Source organism: Aquarana catesbeiana, linkage group LG12 (assembly GCF_042186555.1).
Source record: "Aquarana catesbeiana isolate 2022-GZ linkage group LG12, ASM4218655v1, whole genome shotgun sequence".
NCBI classification, from domain to species: Eukaryota; Metazoa; Chordata; class Amphibia; order Anura; family Ranidae; genus Aquarana; species Aquarana catesbeiana.
Genome location: NC_133335.1, coordinates 228,866,460 through 228,890,195, shown reverse-complemented (window position 1 = coordinate 228,890,195; position 23,736 = coordinate 228,866,460). Strand labels below are relative to the sequence as shown.

The 23,736-nt window shown below is 46.3% G+C and overlaps 1 protein-coding gene across 4 annotated transcripts in view; it reads right to left on the bottom strand.

Annotated features, from left to right (window-relative positions):
* TEPSIN (TEPSIN adaptor related protein complex 4 accessory protein) overlaps positions 1–23,736 on the bottom strand; it is a 54,070-nt gene that overhangs the window by 10,149 nt on the left and 20,185 nt on the right. For 2 of the 4 annotated variants that reach the window (XM_073606868.1, XM_073606867.1), the window contains exons 6-12: positions 23,420–23,498; positions 23,119–23,190; positions 20,841–21,038; positions 19,397–19,595; positions 7,255–7,368; positions 5,003–5,081; positions 1,774–1,908 (exon numbers count right to left, since the gene is read on the bottom strand). In XM_073606868.1, coding sequence (XP_073462969.1) covers positions 1,774–1,908; positions 5,003–5,081; positions 7,255–7,368; positions 19,397–19,595; positions 20,841–21,038; positions 23,119–23,190; positions 23,420–23,498 — 876 coding nt within the window. The remainder of the gene's footprint in view (positions 1–1,773; positions 1,909–5,002; positions 5,082–7,254; positions 7,369–19,396; positions 19,596–20,840; positions 21,039–23,118; positions 23,191–23,419; positions 23,499–23,736) is intronic. The other 2 variants (XM_073606870.1, XM_073606869.1) reach the window with 1 other exon arrangement.

Below are 23,736 nucleotides of genomic sequence, written 5' to 3'. Positions count from 1 at the left end.
CGGAATGTTTTTTTTTTACTATTTTTCACTATTTTTTTGCCATCTCCACAGCATTTCAAGTTTGTAATGGACCTCCCCCAACCATATGTTTTATGAAAGTTAAGGACTCGCAGAATCAAAAGATGGCGATGATGACTGTGTACACGCCGTGATAGCCAAGTATTTATCAAAGCTAGATTGTCAATAAAAATCCTCTAAAATGAAAGTATTTAAATCATTAGGGTTACAGATTTGTGATCCCTGTACCCCTGCCCCCCGGTGACTTCCAGTGTTATCCCTGTACCCCCAGTGTGATTCCTGTACCCTCCGTGAATTCCAGTGTGATCCTTGTACCCTCAGTGTGATCCCTGTATCTTCCATGACTTCCAGTGTGATCCCTGTATCTTCCATGACTTCCAGTGTGATCCCTGTACCCCCAGAGTTCCCAGTGCCTTCCAGTGTGATCCCTGTACCCCCAGAGCCTTCCAGTGTGATCCCTGTACCCCCAGAGCCTTCCAGTGTGATCCCTGTACCCCCAATGTTTCCAGTGTGATTCCTGAACCTCCAGTTTTCCCAGTGCCTTGCAGTGTGATCCCTGTACTCCCAATGTTTCCAGTGTGATCCCTGTACCCCTGGTGTTCCCAGTGCCTTCCAGTGTGATCCCTGTACTCCCAATGTTTCCAGTGTGATCCCTGTACCCCTGGTGTTCCCAGTGCCTTCCAGTGTGATCCCTGTACCCCTGGTGTTCCCAGTGCCTTCCAGTGTTATCCCTGTACCCTTAATGTCTTCCAGTGTGATCCATATACGCCCAGTGTTCCCAGTATCTTCCAGTATGATCCCTCTACCCCCCAGTTTTCCCACCGTCTTCTAGTCTGTCCCCAGAGTTACTGTCAGAAAGACAGTACTGGAGCATGCTCCTCTACTCCTGTCTCCTAGTGAGACCTGCACTAAATAATTACTGGGCACACATTTTTAAAACTGAAGTCACCATCAGCTTACAACTGAAGCTATACACTGTGAAAAACTCTCTGATAGTCCCTCAATGGGAGGCCTAGTCAACAGCTTCCTGCCCAACATCTGGGAAACAATTGTCACCTGAGCAGCAGTTGAATCCAAGCAGCTGCTGGCCGGGCCATATATTCATACATACTCATCCTTTCCTTCTCTGCTCCAGTCAGCCAAGGGTAGCAAAGAAAATGCCCAGTACTTTGGGGTGTTGAGGAGCACATGACCCCTTCTATGTGACAGTATTGGTGCAGTGAGTGAGTGCTCGGCACTCTGTAAGCTCCAGCAGGAAATTCAACTAGAGCTTTACACAGGCTTTCTATTTCTTACTCCCAGCAGTTGGGGAGTGAAAAGGAAGCTGCGGGGGCTGGGATTAAAGTGTACCTCTTGCTTTGTCTCATCTGCAAGGGAAGCAGACCAGGCACGAATTCAGATGCTGCTAACAATCACTTTCCTTGAAGGAGGAGCAGAGGCGTGTCTTGTGTATGTATTTCGTGCTGCCTGTACATGCGACGGTGCATGTGATGCGGTATACATGCATGTTATCCCTAGAACAGACAGGACATCTAGTCCCGGGGAGTGTAGTGATGAGGTTATGACTCTGTCTGTGATCCCTGACCGGGAACTGATGGGATCGGTGCAGAGGAAGGAGCAGCTTGCAGCGGTGCAAGGCTGGCAACGTGTGTCTGGATCGTTCTGGAAGTGATCAGTTCTCACCCTGTGATATGTTTGTCTTCACCATGTTTATAAAAAAAATACACACGGCTTTAGTAAAACTATGAGCCTCACCTTCCTGGCTTTGTCCATCACCGGGCCTGTGGGTCCTCCGCTTAGTTTTTGCAGGTTGCATCTCACTACGGCCAACATGTGGTCATGTGACAACAAGTCAGAGGTCATGAGGGAAGCGATAGCACACATGGAGCGCTGCAAGAAAATACAACCTGGATTATAGATTGACCCAACATTTCGAACACACAGCAGTTCAGTATGGATGAATGAAGCAGCGCAAAGCTGGAATCAACTTTAGTGTTTCAACACATTAGAGAACACTTCACACTAGCACCTCTTGAATGTTACGCCCCCTTCTGGGGCTTAAGTGTAGATGCCCCAACTGGGGGTGAAATGTGGCTGTAGGTAGCGCTGGTGTGGAGCGTTCTCTGATGTGCTAAAAAGAAATAAATTGATTCACCTTTCCAGAACAGCGATGTGCAGCTCCATTCATACGCTCATTCATTGTGCTAATCTGTGCTGATGGGGAGGCTCTGGTGTGATGTAACCCATGTATAGGGGCGACTCTGATGTCATTGGGGGCCTTTGACCTGAAGGGAGAAACCTGATGTCAGGGGGAAAACCTCTGATATGATGAGGGGCTTCTGACATAAAGTTGAGCTCTGATGTGATGGGAGGACCTCTGATATGATGGGAGGGGGGCCTCAGATGTGATGTGATGGGAGGACCTCTGATGTGATAGGGGGATCTCTGATATGATGGGAGGGGGGCCTCAGATGTGATGGGGGGACCTCTGATGTGATAGAGGGATCTCAGATGTAATGGGAGCTCTGATGTGAAGGGGGGACATCTGATGTGATAGGGGGACTTCTGATGTGAAGGGGGGGCTCTGGTGTTATGGAGGGGGGCCTCATATAATGGGAGGGGACCTCTGATGTGATGACCTCTGATGCGATAGGGGGATCTCTGATGTGATGTGATGGGAGCTCTGATGTGAAATGGGGGGGGGATCTGATGTGATAGGGGACCTCTGATGTGATGGGGGACCTCTGATGTGATGGGAGGGGGGCTCTGATGTTATGGAGGGACATCTGATGTATGGAGGGGGGGATCTCTGATGTGATGGGAGGGGGACCTCTGATGTGATGGAGGGACCTTTGATGTGATGGAGGGACCTTTGATGTGATGGAGGGACCTCTGATGTGATGGGGGGGGGGGGAACTCTGATCTGATGGGGGGGGGAACTCTGATCTGATGGGGGGGGAACTCTGATCTGATGGGGGGGGGAACTCTGATCTGATGGGGGGGGGAACTCTGATCTGATGGGGGGGGGGACTCTGATCTGATGGGGGGGGGGAAACTCGGGGGGGGGGACTCTGATCTGATGGGGGGGGGAACTCTGATCTGATGGGGGGGGGGGACTCTGATCTGATGGGGGGGGGAACTCTGATCTGATGGGGGGGGGGGGGGGACTCTGATCTGATGGGGGGGGGGAAACTCGGGGGGGGGGACTCTGATCTGATGGGGGGGGGGACTCTGATCTGATGGGGGGGGGGGGGACTCTGATCTGATGGGGGAGGGGGGGGACTCTGATCTAATGGGAGGACCTCTGATGTGATAAGAGGGACCTCTGATGTGATGGGGGGGATCTCTGATGTGATGGGGGGGGATCTCTGATGTGATAGGGGGGGGGGACCTCTGATGTGATAGGGGGGGAAACTCGGGGGGGGGACTCTGATCTGATGGGGGGGGGGGGGACTCTGATCTGATGGAGGGGGAACCTCTGATGTGATAGGGGGGGGGGACCTCTGATGTGATGGGGGGGGGGACCTCTGATGTGATGGGGGGGGGACCTCTGATGTGATATGGGGGGGACCTCTGATGTGATGGGGGGGACCTCTGATGTGATGAGGGGGGGACCTCTGATGTGATAGGGGGGGGACCTCTGATGTGATAGGGGGGGGACCTCTGATGTGATAGGGGGGGGACCTCTGATGTGATAGGGGGGGACCTCTGATGTGATAGGGGGGGACCCCTGATGTGATAGGGGGGGGACCTCTGATGTGATGGGGGGGACCTTTGATGTGATGGGGGACCTCTGATGTGATGGGAGGGGGGCTCTGATGTTATGGAGGGACATCTGATGTATGGAGGGGGGGATCTCTGATGTGATGGAGGGACCTCTGATGTGATGGAGGGACCTCTGATGTGATGGAGGGACCTCTGATGTGATGGGGGGGGGGACTCTGATCTGATGGGGGGGGAAACTCTGATCTGATTGGGGGGGAACTCTGATCTGATGGGGGGGGAACTCTGATCTGATGGGGGGGGAACTCTGATCTGATGGGGGGAACTCTGATCTGATGGGGGGGGGGGGGACTCTGATCTGATGGGAGGACCTCTGATGTGATGGGGGGGATCTCTGATGTTATAAGAGGGATCTCTGATGTGATAGGGGGGGGGGACCTCTGATGTGATAGGGGGGGAAACTCGGGGGGGGGACTCTGATCTGATGGGGGGGGGGGACTCTGATCTGATGGAGGGGGACCTCTGATGTGATGGGGGGGGGGGACCTCTGATGTGATAGGGGGGGGGACCTCTGATGTGATGGGGGGGGGGGACCTCTGATGTGATATGGGGGGGACCTCTGATGTGATATGGGGGGGACCTCTGATGTGATGAGGGGGGGACCTCTGATGTGATGAGGGGGGGACCTCTGATGTGATAGGGGGGGGACCTCTGATGTGATAGGGGGGGACCTCTGATGTGATAGGGGGGGACCCTCTGATGTGATAGGGGGGGGACCTTTGATGTGAATGGGGGGGGGGCTCTGATATATAGTGGAGCTCTAATGTGATGAGGGACCTCTGATGGGTGGGGATGTCATCTAGATGGTTGTGTATATCATCCCATTGATGACTAACATTTACATATTTCACACTGTAGACTGAGGTACCTCCAGATTTTGTATAGTTGTAAAGGGTGCTGCGACCATAAAGGTTGAGAAACACTGAATTGGGAAACATTGCCCTGACTTGTGTGGGAGGAACACACAAAGACGCAGAGAAAGTGGCACCGGCAGCTGGTAGGTCTACAGTGGCATGACCTCGGACTGGCAGTGAAGTACTGAGTCCTCTATGAACAGATAAATGCAGCCAGCAATCCCCCAACCATTGGGAAACGGGATGCCGGAGTCCCCTGTTGTACTTCTATGATTATATACATAGAGAGGGGATTGGGTGACATGAAAAGGGATTCTCAGAGGTGCAGTTCCCCGTCTTCTCCTCACCAGTTTCACACAAGCGTTGTCATCTTCCAGCGAGCGATTTAACATCTCAAAGACGACCTCACAGTTCAGGAGAGAGCATCTGAGGGAAGCAGAACAGGATCACATTTATGAAAACACATTTGACAAATTACAGGTCAACTCCACCTTGTAATAACATTTCAGTTTCTGGGAGGGGGAGGGGTGTAGTGTATTGAACCCCCCTAGCTCCCTGGTTCTCAACCTGTAGGAGGGGGCATTATCTCACCAGCGGAGTCCACGGTAGATTTACTGTCAGCAACCATGCAATATTAAAAACACAAACTTTTATGACTGGCTGTGATAAAATAATTGACAAGACAGGCCACCATTATTGGTTCCGACAGATCAGGAAAGAGAGAATTAGTACAGTGCGATCGCTGGGCAGCCCTACTAATCAGAATGCACATCCTGCGTATGTAAATCGGTAAACATGGCCGACCCCGATTTATACATTTATAAATGCAAAATTAGAAACGGTTTTGTTTTATTAGAGCGATCATATCTGCATCTTATACCCGCGCTGCTCATTGAAGGGTATGTGCAGCATGTAGAACAGTCCACCCTCTTAGCCCTCTGTACATATGCGTCCATGGGTGACCGAGCTGTCAAACACACTCAAGATCGATGGCTGGTGAGACTGGCTCCTGATCGTGTGACCACTGTGACAGCCAATCACAGGGGGCAGGGATGCCCGGACAGTGGTGGAGAAGGGGACAGACACATGAACGGATCACCCTGCAGGGAAAGCCGGAGAGATGGGGGGGGGGGAGCTGGCAGTGCTACAGGGGGAACAATAAGGCAGCACGGTACAGGATGAATCGGCAGTATCATAGTTACATAGTAGGTGAGGTTGAAAAAAGACACAAGTCCAACCTATGTGTGTGATTATGTGTCAGTACAGTGGAACCTCGGTTTGCGAGTAACGCGGTTAACGAGCGTTTCGCAATCCGAGCACTGTATTTCTAAAAATCCTAACTCGGTTTGCGAGTGTTGTCTCACAAAACTAGCAGGATTCAGGCCAAAAGCGGTGTGCAGTACCGCTTTTGGCCTGAAGTGGGGGGGGGGGGGGGGCGCCGGAGCCGAACAGCACAGATCGTCGGCGTTTGGAAATGCACAGAAAGGTCCGAGGACAGTTCGGCTGACCTCGGCAAACCTCGGGAAGGCTCGTGAACTGAGTCTTTCCGAGGTTTGCCAAGGTCAGCCGAAGTGTCCCTTGGGCCTTTTCGGCCGTTTCTGAGGCTCTCCGGCGCCTCCCTGCCTCTGGCCGCATGCGGTATTGCATCCCTTTGGAGTCAATGCAGAACAAATTATTTTCGTTTCCATTGACTTCAATGGGAAAACTCGCGAGTACTCTGGATTATGAGCATACTCCTGGAACGGATTATGCTCGTAATCCGAGGTTCCACTGTATTACATTGTATATCCCTGTATGTTGTGGTCGTTCAGGTGCTTATCTAATAGTTTTTTTTTTAACTATCAATGTCCCCGCTGAGACCACCGCCTGTGGAAGGGAATTCCACATCCTTGCCGCTCTTACAGTAAAGAACCCTCTACGCAGTTTAAGGTTAAACCTCTTTTCTTCTAATTGTAATGAGTGGCCACGAGTCTTGTTAAACTCTCTTCTGCGAAAAAGTTTTATCCCTATTGTGGGGTCACCAGTACAGTATTTGTAAATTGAAATCATATCCCCTCTCAAGTGTCTCTTCTCCAGAGAGAATAAGTTCAGAACTCGCAACCTTTCCTCATAACTAAGATCCTCCAGACCCTTTATTAGCTTTGTTGCCCCTCTTTGTACTCGCTCCATTTCCAGTACATCCTTCCTGAGGACTGGTGCCCAGAACTGGACAGCATACTCCAGGTGCGGCCGGACCAGAGTCTTGTAGAGCGGGAGAATTAGCGTTTTATCTCTGAAATTGATCCCCTTTTTAATGCCAATATTCTGTTTGCTTTGTTAGCAGCAGCTTGGCATTGCATGCCATTGCTGAGCCTATCAGTATCAGTGCTCCCGACAGTGGTCAGCTGAACGAACCTCCCTAAAGCGACAACACGGCTGAGCTAGAAGGGGTTAAAGATGTACATCTCTTTAAAAGGAAAAAAAAAAAAAAAAAAAAAAAAAGACAGGTTCCCTTTAATTCTCTGTGCGGCGACTTTAACCTTGACTGTAGTGTGTGTGCGGATTTCCTGTCAAGATGAATCTGTCAGAGGAGCTCCGTCCCGGCAGGGTCACCACTCACCCCCTGATGAAGTGCTGCACCTCGTCTTGTGTCAGGAACGCTCTGTCCCCCCGGGTCACCGTCAGAACCAGCTGAGCCTCTTGTAGACAATCGCCGGGGTGAGACGGCTCCACTCTGTGCAGGGAGAAGAGAAAGAGGTCAGTCCGATCGATGAGGCATCAACTGGTACATACCCTACAGACTGAGACCAGGGAGGTGGGGGAGGGGGGGGGAGAGAGGGGTACATACTGCCCTTTTATCAGAACGCCAAGTGCAAATGTCAAGTCTGAAAAAAAAATGCCACCGGGGGCCCTACAATGAGAAGGAACTGCTACTTTTATATAGAATATCTATATATCTCTATCATATATATATATATATATATATATATATATATATATATATATATATATATATATATATATATATATAGAGAGAGAGAGAGAGAGAGAGAGAGAGAGAGATAGATAGATAGAGAGATAGATATATATAGAGAGAGAGAGAGAGATATATATCTATATATAGATATATATATTTGCACCGATACCACTTTTTAAGGCCGAGTACAAGTACCAATACTTTTTTCCCCAAGTACTCGCTGATACTTTTTTTTTATGTCATGTGACAGTGGACTGTGTCAGTCGTTTTTTTTATTTTCTAATTTTTTTTTTTTACAATTGTATTTTTTAAAAAAAATTTTTTTTTTTTTTTTACAATACTTTCTAGGGCTGAAACAACTAATCGATTAAACCGACAACTAATCGATTATGAAATTGATTACTATTTTCATAAATCGATTAATCGGCCAGTAACATAATGAGGTTAAAAAAAAACTAAAATTATCCCTTTATAGTACAAAAAGAGCAAATAATCGCTACTGTAAATATTACTTTCACAGTTCTACAGTAAAAAAAAAAAAAAAAAAAAAAAAAAGAACCCCCTACAGTAGTGATTATTTGCTGTTTTTGTACTATAAAGGGCTAATTTTAGTTTTTTTAACCCCCATTATGTTACTAAACGTCTTAGACCTGGTTCACATCTATGTGTTTTTTGGTACTTTTTGCAGAAACGCACTACAGTTCATTTACATGATTTCCTATGGGACACGTTCACATCGATGCTTTTTTCAGCCGCTGCGTATTTGGAAAGGGTCAGGGACTTTTTTTTTTTTTTTTAACTCAAAACGGTGCTTTTTTGGTTCAATATACTTCAATGGAGAAGCTGCAGAAAAGCATATAATGCGTTTTTGCAGCAATTTGTGTTTTTTATTCAACTCCAACAACAAGTTGGCCAAAAAAAAAAAATGCAAAAACGCAAATCACAGCAAAATCACGTGCGCAAAAATCAAAATCACGCACAGCAAAAAGCACTTCAGAAACAGATCAAAAGCAAACTGCACAGGTGTGTACCGAGCCTTATGCTGGCGACACCGATCAATTTTCAGATGAGAATATTCATACCAAAAATCTTTGTACATTCCCTGAATGAAAGAATGTGGTTTGAAATTTTTACTTGTTTTTAACATTCTGTTTTTAAAAAGAATGTCATTTCTGAACGAAAACCACATACATGGTCTAAAAATTCCTTCGACCAAAAAGTTTTCTATTATTTCCAAATTTTCCTGTCACTGTGGTTGAAAATGAACGTCAATTTGACCCCCACTAACTATTAGAAAATTGAACAAACTTAAAATGAAATTTGTTTTGAAGGAAGACATTGTTTGTTTTTGTTTTTTAAATAAAAAAAATTTGATGTCTGAGTCTGATGATATTTACCAGATTCACCCTTTAATAGTATATACAGTATATCTCCTCCTCTAATAGTATATACAGTATATCTCCTCTAATAGTATATACAGCATATCTCTCCTCTAATAGTATATACAGCATATCTCTCCTCTAATAGTATATACAGCATATCTCTCCTCTAATAGTATATACAGTATATTTCCTCCTCTAATAGTATATACAGTATATCTCCTCCTCTAATAGTATATACAGTATATCTCCTCTAATAGTATATACAGCATATCTCTCCTCTAATAGTATATACAGCATATCTCTCCTCTAATAGTATATACAGCATATCTCTCCTCTAATAGTATATACAGTATATTTCCTCCTCTAATAGAATATACAGTATATCTCCCCTCTAATAGAATATACAGTATATCTCTCCTCTAAAAGTATATATAGTATATCTCTCCTCTAATAGTATATACAGCATATCTCTCCTCTAATAGTATATACAGTATATCTCCTCTAATAGTATATACAGTATATCTCTCCTCTAATAGTATATACAGTATATCTCCCCTCTAATAGAATATACAGTATATCTCTCCTCTAAAAGTATATATAGTATATCTCTCCTCTAATAGTATATACAGCATATCTCTCCTCTAATAGTATATACAGTATATCTCTCCTCTAATAGTATATACAGTATATCTCTCCTCTAATAGTATATACAGTATATCTCCTCTAATAGTATATCTCTCCTCTAATAGTATATACAGTATATCTCCCCTCTAATAGAATATACAGTATATCTCTCCTCTAAAAGTATATATAGTATATCTCTCCTCTAATAGTATATACAGCATATCTCTCCTCTAATAGTATATACAGTATATCTCTCCTCTAATAGTATATACAGTATATCTCTCCTCTAATAGTATATACAGTATATCTCCTCTAATAGTATATACAGTATATATCTCCTCTAATAGTATATACAGTATATCTCTCCTCTAATAGTATATACAGTATATATCTCCTCTAATAGTATATACAGTATATCTCCTCTAATAGTATATACAGTATATCTCTCCTCTAATAGTATATACAGTATATCTCCTCTAATAGTATATACAGCATATCTCTCCTCTAATAGTATATACAGCATATCTCTCCTCTAATAGTATATACAGTATATCTCCTCTAATAGTATATACAGTATATCTCTCCTCTAATAGTATATACAGTATATCTCCTCTAATAGTATATACAGTATATCTCTCCTCTAATATTATATATAGTATATCTCCTCTAATAGTATATATAGTATATCTCCTCTAATAGTATATATAGTATATCTCCTCTAATAGTATATATAGTATATCTCCTCTAATAGTAAACGAATGAATGTGTGACTTGTATAGCGCTACCTATGCGAACTGAATTGCCTCAGGGTGCTTTTTTACCGCCGGTGTCCATCTGTGGTATAGTGCGGTCCTTTACCCCGAAGGGTCCCGACGCGCTTACAAACACATACATATATTTTGGCCAATTTTTAGACAGTCTCTAATTAACCTACCAGCATGTCTTTGGAGTGTGGGAGGAAACCAGAGTACCTGGAGGAAACCCACGCAGAGAGAACATGCAAACTCCAGGCAGATAGTGTTGTGAAGGAATGTGATGTAGATAATAATCATAGTAATCTGAAAATGTCTATTTTCTTATGTGTATACATATTTTTCTCCTTACTCATTATATAAGTATACAGGTTTGCTTTGTTCCTATATTTTCTCAAGATGGCGGGTACCCCCTACATCCCACACATCAGAAGAACGCGGAACAAGATAAAACCAAAGATCAGCCAGACCTCGTTATGAACATTCTCCATTTTCTTTTTCTATCTTAACCAATGAGATGTACCTATTAGACTAACATAGCAATGACGTATTTGTGTGTATAAAACATTAACACCGCCTTGAATAAATTAGAAGTGTAAGGAGTAACAGAGCTGAGCGTGTCTCAGAGTGTTTACTTTTATATGCATGCATATCCACACTTTTCAATTAGAGACAGTAGCAGATAACCTTGGGCTCGATTGGAGCTCTTAATCATTTCCATAACAGATGGTGCCGAAACCCGGGACCTCAGGCTACAGTCGAAGTTATACCGCGACAAGCATTCGGGCGTTAACTGATTGATGAGAGTGGGGTCTTTGCGCAGCCCTAACAGTACCGGTGAGTTTGATTTATATTCTTACCACTGTACGACTTTCTTATCTTTCGGTTGACGGCTGGATTCTGTCGGTATGCTGAGACTGTCTCAAAAGCAGGTAACTCCTCGCCTGAGGTTGTTTAACGAACCTGCCAATGGGTTTCTGCTGACTGTATTTGTTCACTGTCTGCCATTCTTTGGGCTACGAAACTCAGCAGTCTAAAAGTGCTACATGTGTGAATGTGTGGTCTCATCTCCAGATGAGCTTTCGGCCTCTGGGATAAGATTGTTTCCCTTGTGGCAAACGTTTATAGACGGGTTACTCTGGGTTCGATGAACCTTTGAGGGTTATCTCAGCTGCTGGCTTTGCAGTCTGAAAGTGTTACAGAAGTCTCACCCCAAGAAGAGTTGTCGGCCTCTTGGTGTAGAGCTGTAGAAAAAACGTCTATAAACGGGTTTATTTTTGCAGGGTAGTCTGCCCTTGTGGTTATCTTAGCCTGCTGAGGCTTTACGGTTCAGAGAGTGGCAGGTGTAATGTCCTGTCCTGAGTGTATTTGTGATTTACTGTTTGCTATACACGAGAGGGGTTGGGGAGGGGGGGCTGCCCGGGGGATCTGTTGGGTTGCGGGCCGTTGCTCCTCACTACCCCTGATGTGTTTGTTCTTGTTCTGAGATTAACCGTACATTAGTCTTAAGTGTCCCCACCGAAGGAATTTTTGATAAAGAACGCTGAGAAAAATATTAACTCCTTGGTTGTATGTATTCCCCTCTCAAGCCGTTAGCCGAGAAACAGAAAGTGATATTGTAAAGAAAGTGATATTGCAAAGAAGAAGATGTTGAAATAGTTAAAGTTGAAAGAAGTGGCGAAAGTTATGTTGCTGAAGAAACAGGGAGAAAAATCCTTTGTGATAAAGAAAATTGGATAAAGGAAGTTAAGAAAGATGGCGATTGTATTATGTATGTGTATCACAGAGCTGATGATATGTAGGAACTTGAAACAAAGGAGGGGAGGGACAGCACTGCCCTCCGTCTAACAACCACTCCTTTCTCACCACCCAAGCACAACCCACTGTGACAACTCAGCCCGGCGGCCATCTTAGTGCACCCATGCCTTCACTTTCTACCCAGTCCAGTGCACTTCCTGCCGGCGACCATCTTGGTACACCCAGTAAGCTTAAACAGCCTGTACCCAGCCCTCCCTGTTTTAAACCAAGATGGTTCATACCACACACCTGTCTTCCCCAATACGGGAGCATCACATTCCCAGGCCGGATATGTTAATGATGAAGAAGCATCTGAGTGGGAAGCCCAACAGCAGGCAGCAAGGCCACCCACTGATTTAACCCCCAATCCGGCTCCGGACTCTCAGTTCCGAGAGGATCTCAAACACATGCTGGCAACCGTAAGGAACAGTGCCTCTTTTCAGCCCCCGCCCCAACAACAGTCTTGGTTACCAGAAGGGGCACCAGTGATGTATGCCACTTTTACTCTATCACAAGCAGCGGCCTTAGTGACAAGTCTGCCTGACCCAGAGAAGCAGCCAATTCCCTTCTACCACAGGATAGTGCAGATACAAGAAACTTACTCAGCTGTCTGGAGAGACTTGATCAGCCTATGCCAAATCAAAGCAGGATATGTCTTTTGGCCAGTCATGCAGACGGCCTTCAATGATGCCTGCCTGACAAGTGCCACTTCCTACACCTCAGGCGTGGAGTTCTGTGCACAACTCCACGACTGGGCAAAGGAGAAGTTGACGGATCAGAAGACCACAATCCAAGATATTACCCAAGATAAAAGGGGAGTCTGAAGAAGTATCATACTAAACTCGTACAGGCCTTTGATGATCTGAGTTTCTCCCACTATGAAAAGAGACACACACGTTTCCTGCGTGGGAGTGGATGGGGTGCTCCGCTCCAGTCCATTTGTAGAGCCACTCCAAGTGGGGACATTTCCTGATTTGCTTGCCAGATTTGTGGTGCCCTCTACATGTCCCTGAATCTACTAGGAGCTGATGTGTTGTCCGGACTACAGGCCTCAATCAGGACACGCCTGAAGGGGGGATGAAGTTACACACTCCCCTATCTTTAGAAGACTCATCTGCTTTATGTTCTCTGCCTCTCCTGATGACACTTAATGAAGCAAAAACTTCAAGTTCAATACTGCAGGAAGTACTTGACAGAATCCCTGCGTGCCTATGGTCCACAGGACCGGAAGACAACGGTCACTTAAAGGTGCCACCAGTTTCAGTCAAGCTAAAAGAGGGCGCTTCATTGCCCCGGAAACCACAATAACCCCAAGAAGAGAATCCTAAAAAGAGAACCAGGTACCTACTGTGGATGCCTTTGACTGCAAAGTACCTCACAGAGGTGGACCTTACAAACGTTTTCTTCAGTGTCCACCCTCACCCCTCCTGCTGGTACCTTTTCGCATTCATCCACGGAAAGAAACGGCAACATACCTAAACAGTTGTGCCACAAGGGGCACAGAACTTTCCAAGCCAGTTTGCAAAAGCTATGGCTATCATCCTTGACACATGACAAGAGGAACACCCGGAAGTGATTCTCTTCCAACGTGTTGATGACCTTCTCCTTTGTGCAGCTGACTTACCCCCTGTTGAACTCACCTCAGAAAGCCTGTTGTGCTATCTTGCCAACCAGGGCTGCAGAGCCTCAAAGCCCAAATTGCAGTGGTGCTCAACACCTGTCATTTTCCTTGGACTAATTTCCGAGTGCAGAGCATGGATTCCAGAAGCCTTCCTACTGATGCTCTGCAATCAGACCCTTCCAGATGTCTCCTGAAGAAATATCTAAAGTTTGAAGCCTTTAAGTGCGCCACCCCCGGCGCTAGGGCTCCCAGCCTACGGCAAAACGCTCAAGTTCTTTGTATCCGAACGTCTGGGACATGCTGCAGGTGTACTCACCGAATCACACGGCATCAGCCTACGCCCTGTAGGATATTATTCCTGTCGACTGGATGTGGTAGCAAGAGGAGGCCTATTGTGTCTGTGAGCTGGCTTTGCTACACAAGCCTTGCTTGACAAAACTTTGAACTTGGTTCTCGGACACTGCCTCGTTCTGCTTGCTCCCCATGACGTTGTTGCCATATTCAACCAAGATCCAGCCGAAACACTAGTCTACTACCAGACACTTGAGACTCCTGTGTTCCCTCCTACTGGACAGCATTACTCTATTACGTTGTCAAACACTGAACCCTACCACCCTTCTTCCACTTCTCGAGGGGGGAAAGGAGGAGGAGGAGTAGAGTCTTGACTTGTTACCCCATGACCACACAGGACACGCGGTCACCACTGAAAACACTGTTCTACAAGCTGAAGCCTTACCACTGGTGATGTCTGCACAGGAGGCAGAGCTGTAAGCACTTACTACAGCATATAAATGGGCAGAGGGAAAAAGAGCCAACATTCATATGGACTCAAGATATGCTTTCAGCATTGCCCATGATTATGGTGTTATCTAGGACAGAGGATTCCTGATGGCTGCAGGAACACTTGTGAAAACTTGATCGATGCCTTGCTTCTCACAACCCAAGTGACTATTATGAGTAAAAGCACACGACAAAATGAACTCAAAGGAAGCTTAAGGCAATCATCGAGCCAATACAGCTGCCAAACAGACAGCTGGTGGTCCACGGGAAGTGGACAGCAGGGTGGTAGAAGAAGACCACCCCATGCTTACCTTACAGACTTTCCCAGTGGACAGAGTTTATCTAAAAGAACTACAGGAAACAACAAGTCCGGATAAGAAGGAAAGCTGGAAACGGAGAGGAGGAACTCTCAGAAATGGACTATTCGAGTGCAACAAGAAGCCTTGTCTACCCAGGAGTATGTACCCAGCCGTGGTGCAATGGGCACATGGAGCTGCCCACTTGACAAAGACTTTTATGAACTCTCTTATCAACAAGTGTTGCACCAAGAGTTACTCCACTGACCGACAGCTTCTGCAGATCATGCATTATCTGCACCAAATGTAACCCAGGATGCACAGAAGAAGCACAGAAGAAGCACCTGGCAAAAGCCCTATACCCCATTCCAGAGGATGCAAATTGATCATTCTCAAGTGCCAAGAAGTGGCAGATTCGAATACGCCCTAGTGGAAGTGGTCATGACTGCCAGGACCACAGCTAAGAAACTACTGAGTGAGATAGTATGTAGATTTGGGGTCCCAGAGGTGATATTGAGAGATCAGGGCCCAGCCTTAACAGCAACCCTTACTAAAGAGATTTGGGCAGCACTGGGGGTTCAGTTGGCACTACACATCCCATACCACCCTCAAAGTAGCGGGAAGGTAGAAAGGATGAATGGGACACTAAAAACAGGATGTTAAAGATGGCCCAAGAGACTAACATGAGTTGGCCAGACAGTTAGCCCATTGCCCTGTTCAGTGTCAGACACACCCCCAGGGGAAACATGCCCTATCCCCTTATGAAATTTTGTTTGGTTCAGCTCCCAGACTTGGTTGTTACTTTCCACAACAGTTACAGTTACAGTCTGATGTGTTGACTAATTATGTAACCATTTTATCACGAGAATTAACCTGAATGCATGTCCAGGTGTTTTCTTCCATTCCAGATCCTGAATTAAATACAGGAACACATCAACTACTGTCTGGAGATACTTGAGCCAAGTTATGATGGTCCATTCCAAGTTTTGCTGACCACAGCCACCTCAGTCAAGTTGGCCAGGAAGAACACCTGAATGCACGCTTATCACTGCAGGAGAGCGTGTTTTCGGGTGCTGCATATCCTTTTTCTGTTTGATCTAGGGGGGAGGGGCCCAGGAGGTGGCCATCACAAAAATGATAACATAATTACGTTTTGGTGTAACTTCAGGTACACATGTGACCACATTTACCTTAGATTACTGTGACATAGTACCTTGTCCGTTTGACCCTTCATGGTGATGCCATTGGTACAGTGATATCCCTGACGGTAAGGACATATATGTATGCCACACAGACAGTTACTGGGGACAGAGTTGTGGTTTCTGTGGGGGCCAGTGGGTTGGAACACAGGGCCAGACTGGGTGACCACAGAGTGCATTAGACAAAAAAGATGAAAATAGAAAGCCCCCATATCCTAACCAAAGATACCCCTGATACATGCACTGACCCAACACACAGTCAGAGGAGGAAGCGAGCAGCTCTCTCCGGAAGCTTTGATCCTCATGTATACATACATGTCATAGGGGTTACAAGGGGGGTCCCTGATGAATTTAAAGCCAGGGATCAGGTAAAAGCTGGTTTTGAGTCTTTGATCCCCATAACAACTGTCAGCAAGAATGTAGATTGGATTAACTACATGTCATGGTTATGCAATAGAGTTTGTCGATCAGCATACCTGTCTCCATGTGTTCATCTCTAGAGACCAGCTGACCCTCACCAGACTGCTTTTGTAACCTCTCCTATAAGCATGGCCCCACCCCAGGCCCTATCAGGGAACCCTATATTAACCTGTGCACTGCAAGCCAGCAGTGCTGATCAACCACTGTGTGTTAGCCTCTGTGTGTACTTGCTATGTTTCCTACATCTGATTTCTGTTACCGACTTTGGCCTGTTCCCGGCCATCCCTGTTTGCCTGTGACCCTGATGTTCCAGCCAGCTCCCTCCTTCCTCTTCTCCTGTAGTCTACCGTGAGCGTGAGCTGTGAGACCCTGGGGGCCGCGACCTGGAGCCAGACTGCAGCGCAGTCCATCCTCACCACTAGAGGCTCTGGTGAACACCTGCTGGCTCTTAGACTCCGCGCCCTGGGGAATCTATGCTCTAGCTCCCAGTGGGATCTGTGTCAGTGATCCAGTAGACCTGCTTCCTGAACCTCCCAGGGTACAATCCGCAGCAGTCAGCCGTAGGGTCCACTACCTTGCGGTGCACTCCTGATCCCAACGGTGTGCATCTGTCACCCAGCCTCTAGGTGACATGACACTACACATATTATAACCAACAGAGATTTGTAAATTACTCTAAAGATGCCCTCCAGGGAATTGCTGACCAGTTAGCCCCCACTTCCTACATGACATTCCAGGACCGGATGGCCTTAGAAATGGTGCTAGCTGGGAAAGGAGGTGTTTTGTAAAATCATAGGAAAAAACGGGAACCTGTTGTACATACATTCCTGATAATATTGGCCCAAATGGTAAGGTTACTCTAGCTATAAAGAAATTAGAAGATCTGTCACTGGAGTTGAAGAAGAACTCAGGTATCACAGACCCATGGGACCAATACTTTAGCTGGATGAGTGGGTGGCAGAAGGTGCTCGTCCAGATACGGGTAAGGGTATTAATAATCCTGGTTCTTTTAGCCCTGATTGTATGCTGTATTCTACCTTTCGTAAAAAGTTAATGAACAAGGCTGTAGACAATAGCACACCTACATTTCTCCACCAAGAAGAAGAGGACCTCCTTATGATGGAAGATGACAAACCCTTCACTCCTCTACAGTCACTCCCTGTCCATAATCTCACAATCCTATAGGGTTATAGGGATAGATAGCGCCTGACTGCACCTCTCCAGCTGTATCGAGGAGGGAAGTGAACAGTTACTGCCCAATTCTATATACAGCCTAAAAGAGTTGCTGAGGAGAAGGGCCAGGCCAAAGTGGGACCTTTAGTATTAGGGACAGAAAAGAGAAAATAGTCATTTTAGGGGGGATTGTGAAGGAATGTGATGTAGATAATAATCATAGTAATCTGAAAATGTCTATTTTCTTATGTGTATACATATTTTTCTCCTTACTCATTATATAAGTATACAGGTTTGCTTTGTTCCTATATTTTCTCAAGATGGCGGGTACCCCCTACATCCCACACATCAGAAGAACGCGGAACAAGATAAAACCAAAGATCAGCCAGACCTCGTTATGAACATTCTCCATTTTCTTTTTCTATCTTAACCAATGAGATGTACCTATTAGACTAACATAGCAATGACGTATTTGTGTGTATAAAACATTAACACCGCCTTGAATAAATTAGAAGTGTAAGGAGTAACAGAGCTGAGCGTGTCTCAGAGTGTTTACTTTTATATGCATGCATATCCACACTTTTCAATTAGAGACAGTAGCAGATAACCCTGGGCTCGATTGGAGCTCTTAATCATTTCCATAACAGTGTCGAGGTCGAGATTTGAACCAGCGACCCTGTTGCTGCTAGGTGAAAGTGCTATCCACTACACCACTGTGCTGCCTAATAGTATATACAGTATATATATCTCTTCTGCCTGTTATTCTCAGAGTGGATTAGATATTTTGCTCCCTAACCATATTAAATATAAATAACCACAGTTGGTTATTTATATTTACCACTGCATAGAGATATTTAAGAATAAATTGCCTTTTTTTTTTTTAAACTTTACATATTAACTAAATTATACACCACAATTTTTGTTAAGGTTATTAACTGATTAATTGAAACAATAAATCGGGCAAACTAATCGATTATGAAAATAATTGTTAGTTGCAGCCCTAATACTTTCTTGGCTTGGGGGCAGATCCCCGGACATCTCCTCCAGCTCTGTGAGCACCTCCAGCGCCCGTGGTTTGCCATCATCGGCAGGACGGAGACACTGCAGTTATGGATTTAACTAGATCATTTACTTTGTGAGTGGTTCTAACATTTTAATAAGCTGCCTATTGCTGCACTACATGGCACTTCGCTTTCTTTACTGGGTTCACACACACAGGAGGGGTGGGGGAAATTGCATGCGATTCTTTGCACTGCGATTCGAGCCCATTCATTTTGTATGGACTCAAAACGCACAATGCACACAACACTAACGGACCATAAAACAGAGCAAAAGTGAAATATAAATGTTAAAATGAAGCAAAAATAAAACCAACAACCTCTATATACCAAAATCGAGGGAAGCTGGCATAAATAGGGCACGAGCAGAACTGGGACTGGAAGCAAGGGGAGCAGAGATGAGAGAACAGGACACAAAATGTCTTTCGTTTTTTTTTTTTTTTTTTTAGAAAGTAGCCACAGACAGAGTAGAAAAGCCAATCCCCTGCCAGGATTCTGCAGAGAAGGACTCCTTTCTCTGTGTGGAAGCAGTGGTTTCTCTGCCGAGGTCTGACAAGCCCTCCTGATAATCGTGAATCCTGGGCAGGTGCGGTGTTCTTCTTTTCCTCAATTGTAACTTGTTTAGGGTTACAAATAAAAGTGAGAGAAGATTTCTATTCTCCAAGCAGTAAATGTCACCTTACCTGTCAGTGGTGTCCGCCCCCTCTCTATTGCTGCTCCGGGATTGGCAGTCACTGCCGGTTTTGCTGGCAGCGTCAGAGGAGAGACTGCGGGAGGACTTGTCCTGGACGGAGTCCTGTGAGCTGTGGCCGCTGTCGCTGTCATCCCAGCCCCCGCCGGGCACCCCTGAGCGGTGACAACCTGCAAGATGTAAATAATGTGCTGAAAAAAAAAAAAAAACATACAGGGGGGAGGAAATGGACCACGCTCTATTTATTCAGGTTAAGCGGCTGGTTTTTTTTTTTCCCCATATGAAAGATTTTTATTTTGCCTATTTATTAAACTGGCTCACCAATATTTTGTGCATTTTTTCCCAGATTCTACTTACAGAAAAAAAAAAAAAAAATTCCCATGACAAATAAACACTTCTATATTTTTTTACCAAATTTTTTATGTTATAAATTCAGAGAAATATTTAAAGCTTTCACTGCCAGAGCCATTTCATCATTATTTGTTGCTTTAATTTATATATATATATATTTAACTTTATTGCGAATACATAGGGGACCAATAGCCCCCTATGTGATAGCCTATTGCTGGTGACAGGTCCTCTTTAAGGCCCCTTTCACACTGGGGCGGTTTGCAGGCGGTATTTTTAACGCAATAACGCCTGCAAACCGCCCCAAAACAGCCTCCGCTGTTTGTTCAGTGTGAAAGCCAGAGGGCTTTCACACTGAAGCGGTGCGCTGGCAGGAGAAGAAAAAATCTCCTGTCGCCCGCATCTTTGGAGCGGTGTATTCACCGCTCCTAAACCGCTCCTGCCCATTGAAATCAATGGGACAGCGCGGCTATAGCCGCGCTATATGAGTGGTTTTAACCCTTTTTCGGCCGCTAGCGGGGGGTTAAAACCGCACCGCTAGCGACCGAATACCGCGGTAAAACAGCGCTAAAAATATCGCTGTTTTACCGCCGACGCCCCCTACCGCCCCAGTGTGAAAAGGGCCTAAGCGCCGGTTCACACCACAATTTCTGCATTCTACATGCATTTGTACAAAAAAAAAACAAAAACAAAAAAAAAAAGGTGCTTTAACCCTAAGACCGGGCAAAGTGTACTGATCAAAAATACTTCTTTCTTCCAGTTGTTGTATTCTTATTACCCTATGCATTTTTCTGATATTCTGATTGGCTCAAGGATTGCACAGATTTGATATGGTCTAATAATCTGATTGGCTCTAGGCATGCTATGAAAAATCAAATACACCCATTGGCTACATGATGCTGATCCAGTGAATGCTGCGATAGTTTAATTGGCTGCAGGCTGTTCTGGACTAGTGAATGGTCTGATTGTCTCACGGGCTGTAGGGTGATCTACTGATTTCTTCACATTCTGCTCTGCCATGGCATACAACGCTGAGATGGGAAAGAAAAAAAAAAAAAAAAACCACATTAACTTATAGAACTGTTTACCTCTGTTGCTGTGTGCACCTTTAGATACAGGTTTTTCGGCAGGAGGTTGCCCCACACCTAATGGCACCACTACAGGTTTGTATGCGTTATCGGCTTGGTCACCGGGGCAAGGAGACTGAGAACCGGCTCCAACCACTGCCTGGGTCACCGCTACCGCCGCCCTCTGGAGACCGCTGAGCAGAGCTTCACTGGTCCTTCCTAAATATACAAGAACATTATTAGTATTATACTACATGGCAAAAAGTACACGGAACCCCTCCAAATGATGGGGTTAAGGGGGTCTCAAGTGAAGGGTTCTGGTAATCCTCCATTATACTAAGACATTGGAGACAATTGTGCTCCTTCCATCCTTGTGGAAACAGTATAGAGAAGACCCTTTTCTGTTCCAGCATGACTGTGTACAAAGCCAGCTCCATAAAGACATGACTGTGCCCCCCCCCCCTGTACAAAGCCAGCTCCATAAAGACATGACTGTGCCACCCCCCCCTGTACAAAGCCAGCTCCATGAAGACATGACTGTGCCACCCCCCCCTGTACAAAGCCAGCGCCATAAAGACATGACTGTGCCCCCCCCCCCCATACAAAGCCAGCTCCATAAAGCATAAAGACATGACTGTGCCCCCCCCCCCGTGTACAAAGCCAGCTCCATAAAGACATGACTGTGCCCCCCCCCCGTGTACAAAGCCAGCTCCATAAAGACATGACTGTGCCCCCCCCGTCTGTGTACAAAGCACGACTGTGCCCCCCCCCCCGTGTACAAAGCCAGCTCCATAAAGACATGACTGTGCCCCCCCCCCCCCTGTACAAAGCCAGCTCCATAAAGACATGACTGTGCCCCCCCCCCCCCCCCCTGTACAAAGCCAGCTCCATAAAGACATGACTGTGCCCCCCCCCCCCCGTACAAAGCCAGCTCCATAAAGACATGACTGTGCCCCCCCCCTGTACAAAGCCAGCTCCATAAAGACATGACTGTGCCCCCCCCCCCCCGTCTGTGTACAAAGCACGACTGTGCCCCCCCCCGTACAAAGCCAGCTCCATAAAGACATGACTGTGCCCCCCCCCCCCTGTACAAAGCCAGCTCCATAAAGACATGACTGTGCCCCCCCCCCCCCCGTCTGTGTACAAAGCACGACTGTGGCCCCCCCCCGTACAAAGCCAGCTCCATAAAGACATGACTGTGCCCCCCCCCTGTACAAAGCCAGCTCCATAAAGACATGACTGTGCCCCCCCCCCTGTACAAAGCCAGCTCCATAAAGACATGACTGTGCCCCCCCCCCGTCTGTGTACAAAGCACGACTGTGCCCCCCCCCCCCCCGTACAAAGCCAGCTCCATAAAGACATGACTGTGCCCCCCCCCCCTGTACAAAGCCAGCTCCATAAAGACATGACTGTGCCCCCCCCCCCCTGTACAAAGCCAGCTCCATAAAGACATGACTGTGCCCCCCCCCCGTCTGTGTACAAAGCACGACTGTGCCCCCCCCCGTACAAAGCCAGCTCCATAAAGACATGACTGTGCCCCCCCCCCCGTCTGTGTACAAAGCACGACTGCACAATTGTGTGACATCACCACACTGCTGCGTCCAGCCGTCCTTCTCCAGCCTAGACGCAGGGCTGTGATTTATACCGGAGAACGGGCTCGGGAAAAATAGACAGCCATGTCTGGATGCCCATTCTCACCCCCCGGCACTCAGTGACAGACTCCGGCGTCCTCCCACCCTGGCACTGGGGTGTGCAAATCCTGACATGACCAGTGAGAGTTGGGATCTAGCCAGCCTCTCCCTACCATTGGGCAATGAAGCCATCCAATTCTCTTGAGAGCCAATAGGGGGCTGTCAGTAAATGGATTACATAGAATAGAGATTCTTGGGCTGTCAGTAAATGGATTACATAGAATACAGATTCTGGGGCTGTCAGTAAATGGATTACATAGAATACAGATTCTGGGGCTGTCAGTAAATGGATTACATAGAATAACGATTCTTGGGCTGTCAGTAAATGGATTACATAGAATACAGATTATTGGGCTGTCAGTAAATGGATTACATAGAATACAGATTCTGGGGCTGTCAGTAAATAGATTACATAGAATAGAGATTCTCGATCGGTCAGTAAATAGATTACATAGAATAACGATTATTGGGATTACATGTAAATAGATTACATAGAATACAGATTTTCGGGGTGTCAGTAAATAGATTACATAGAATAGAGATTCTCGGGGTGTCAGTAAATACAGGAGAGGAACAATGTAATTCAGCACAGGGAAAGGAGGATCTACCTGATCCGGGTTTATCCTGAGAATATCCAAATCCTTGCAGATTATGGGGGTGACACACCTGGGAACCCATTCCTGTAAATGAGAAATGAGGGTCAGTGAAATTTTCATTGAAGTCAGATAGAGCTCCGCCTCCTTTCCTGGCTGGAGGACGCTCAGCAGGATCTAGACCTTTCCTCCACAGCCTGACTGTCACTCCTCAAGGAACTCCTAGTGCCCTCTGAAGCCTGGTTGAGAAGGACTTTCTTAGAAGATAAAATAGGACAGGTAGACTTTGGTGTCACACGGGGTTCCTCTGGGTTACCTGTTGGGGGTTTCTCTTTAGCAGGCGGCACGGCGGAGCTGTGCGGTGACACATCGGTGAACAAACTGCCAACAAGTTCCTGAAGAAGAGAAAAGAAAACACAAAAAGCAGCACATGAAGATCTACATTGTACTGGAGAGGATGGAAGAGGGAGAGGGGCACACTTCTGAAATGCCAACTGTTGTCATACGACATGGGCGCTCAGCCTGGTGCCCCTCCAGCTGTTGCAGAAACTACAAGTCCCATGAGGCATTGCAAGCCGTTGACAGTTATAAGCACGACGCCCAACGGCGGAGGCATGATGGGACTTGTAGTTC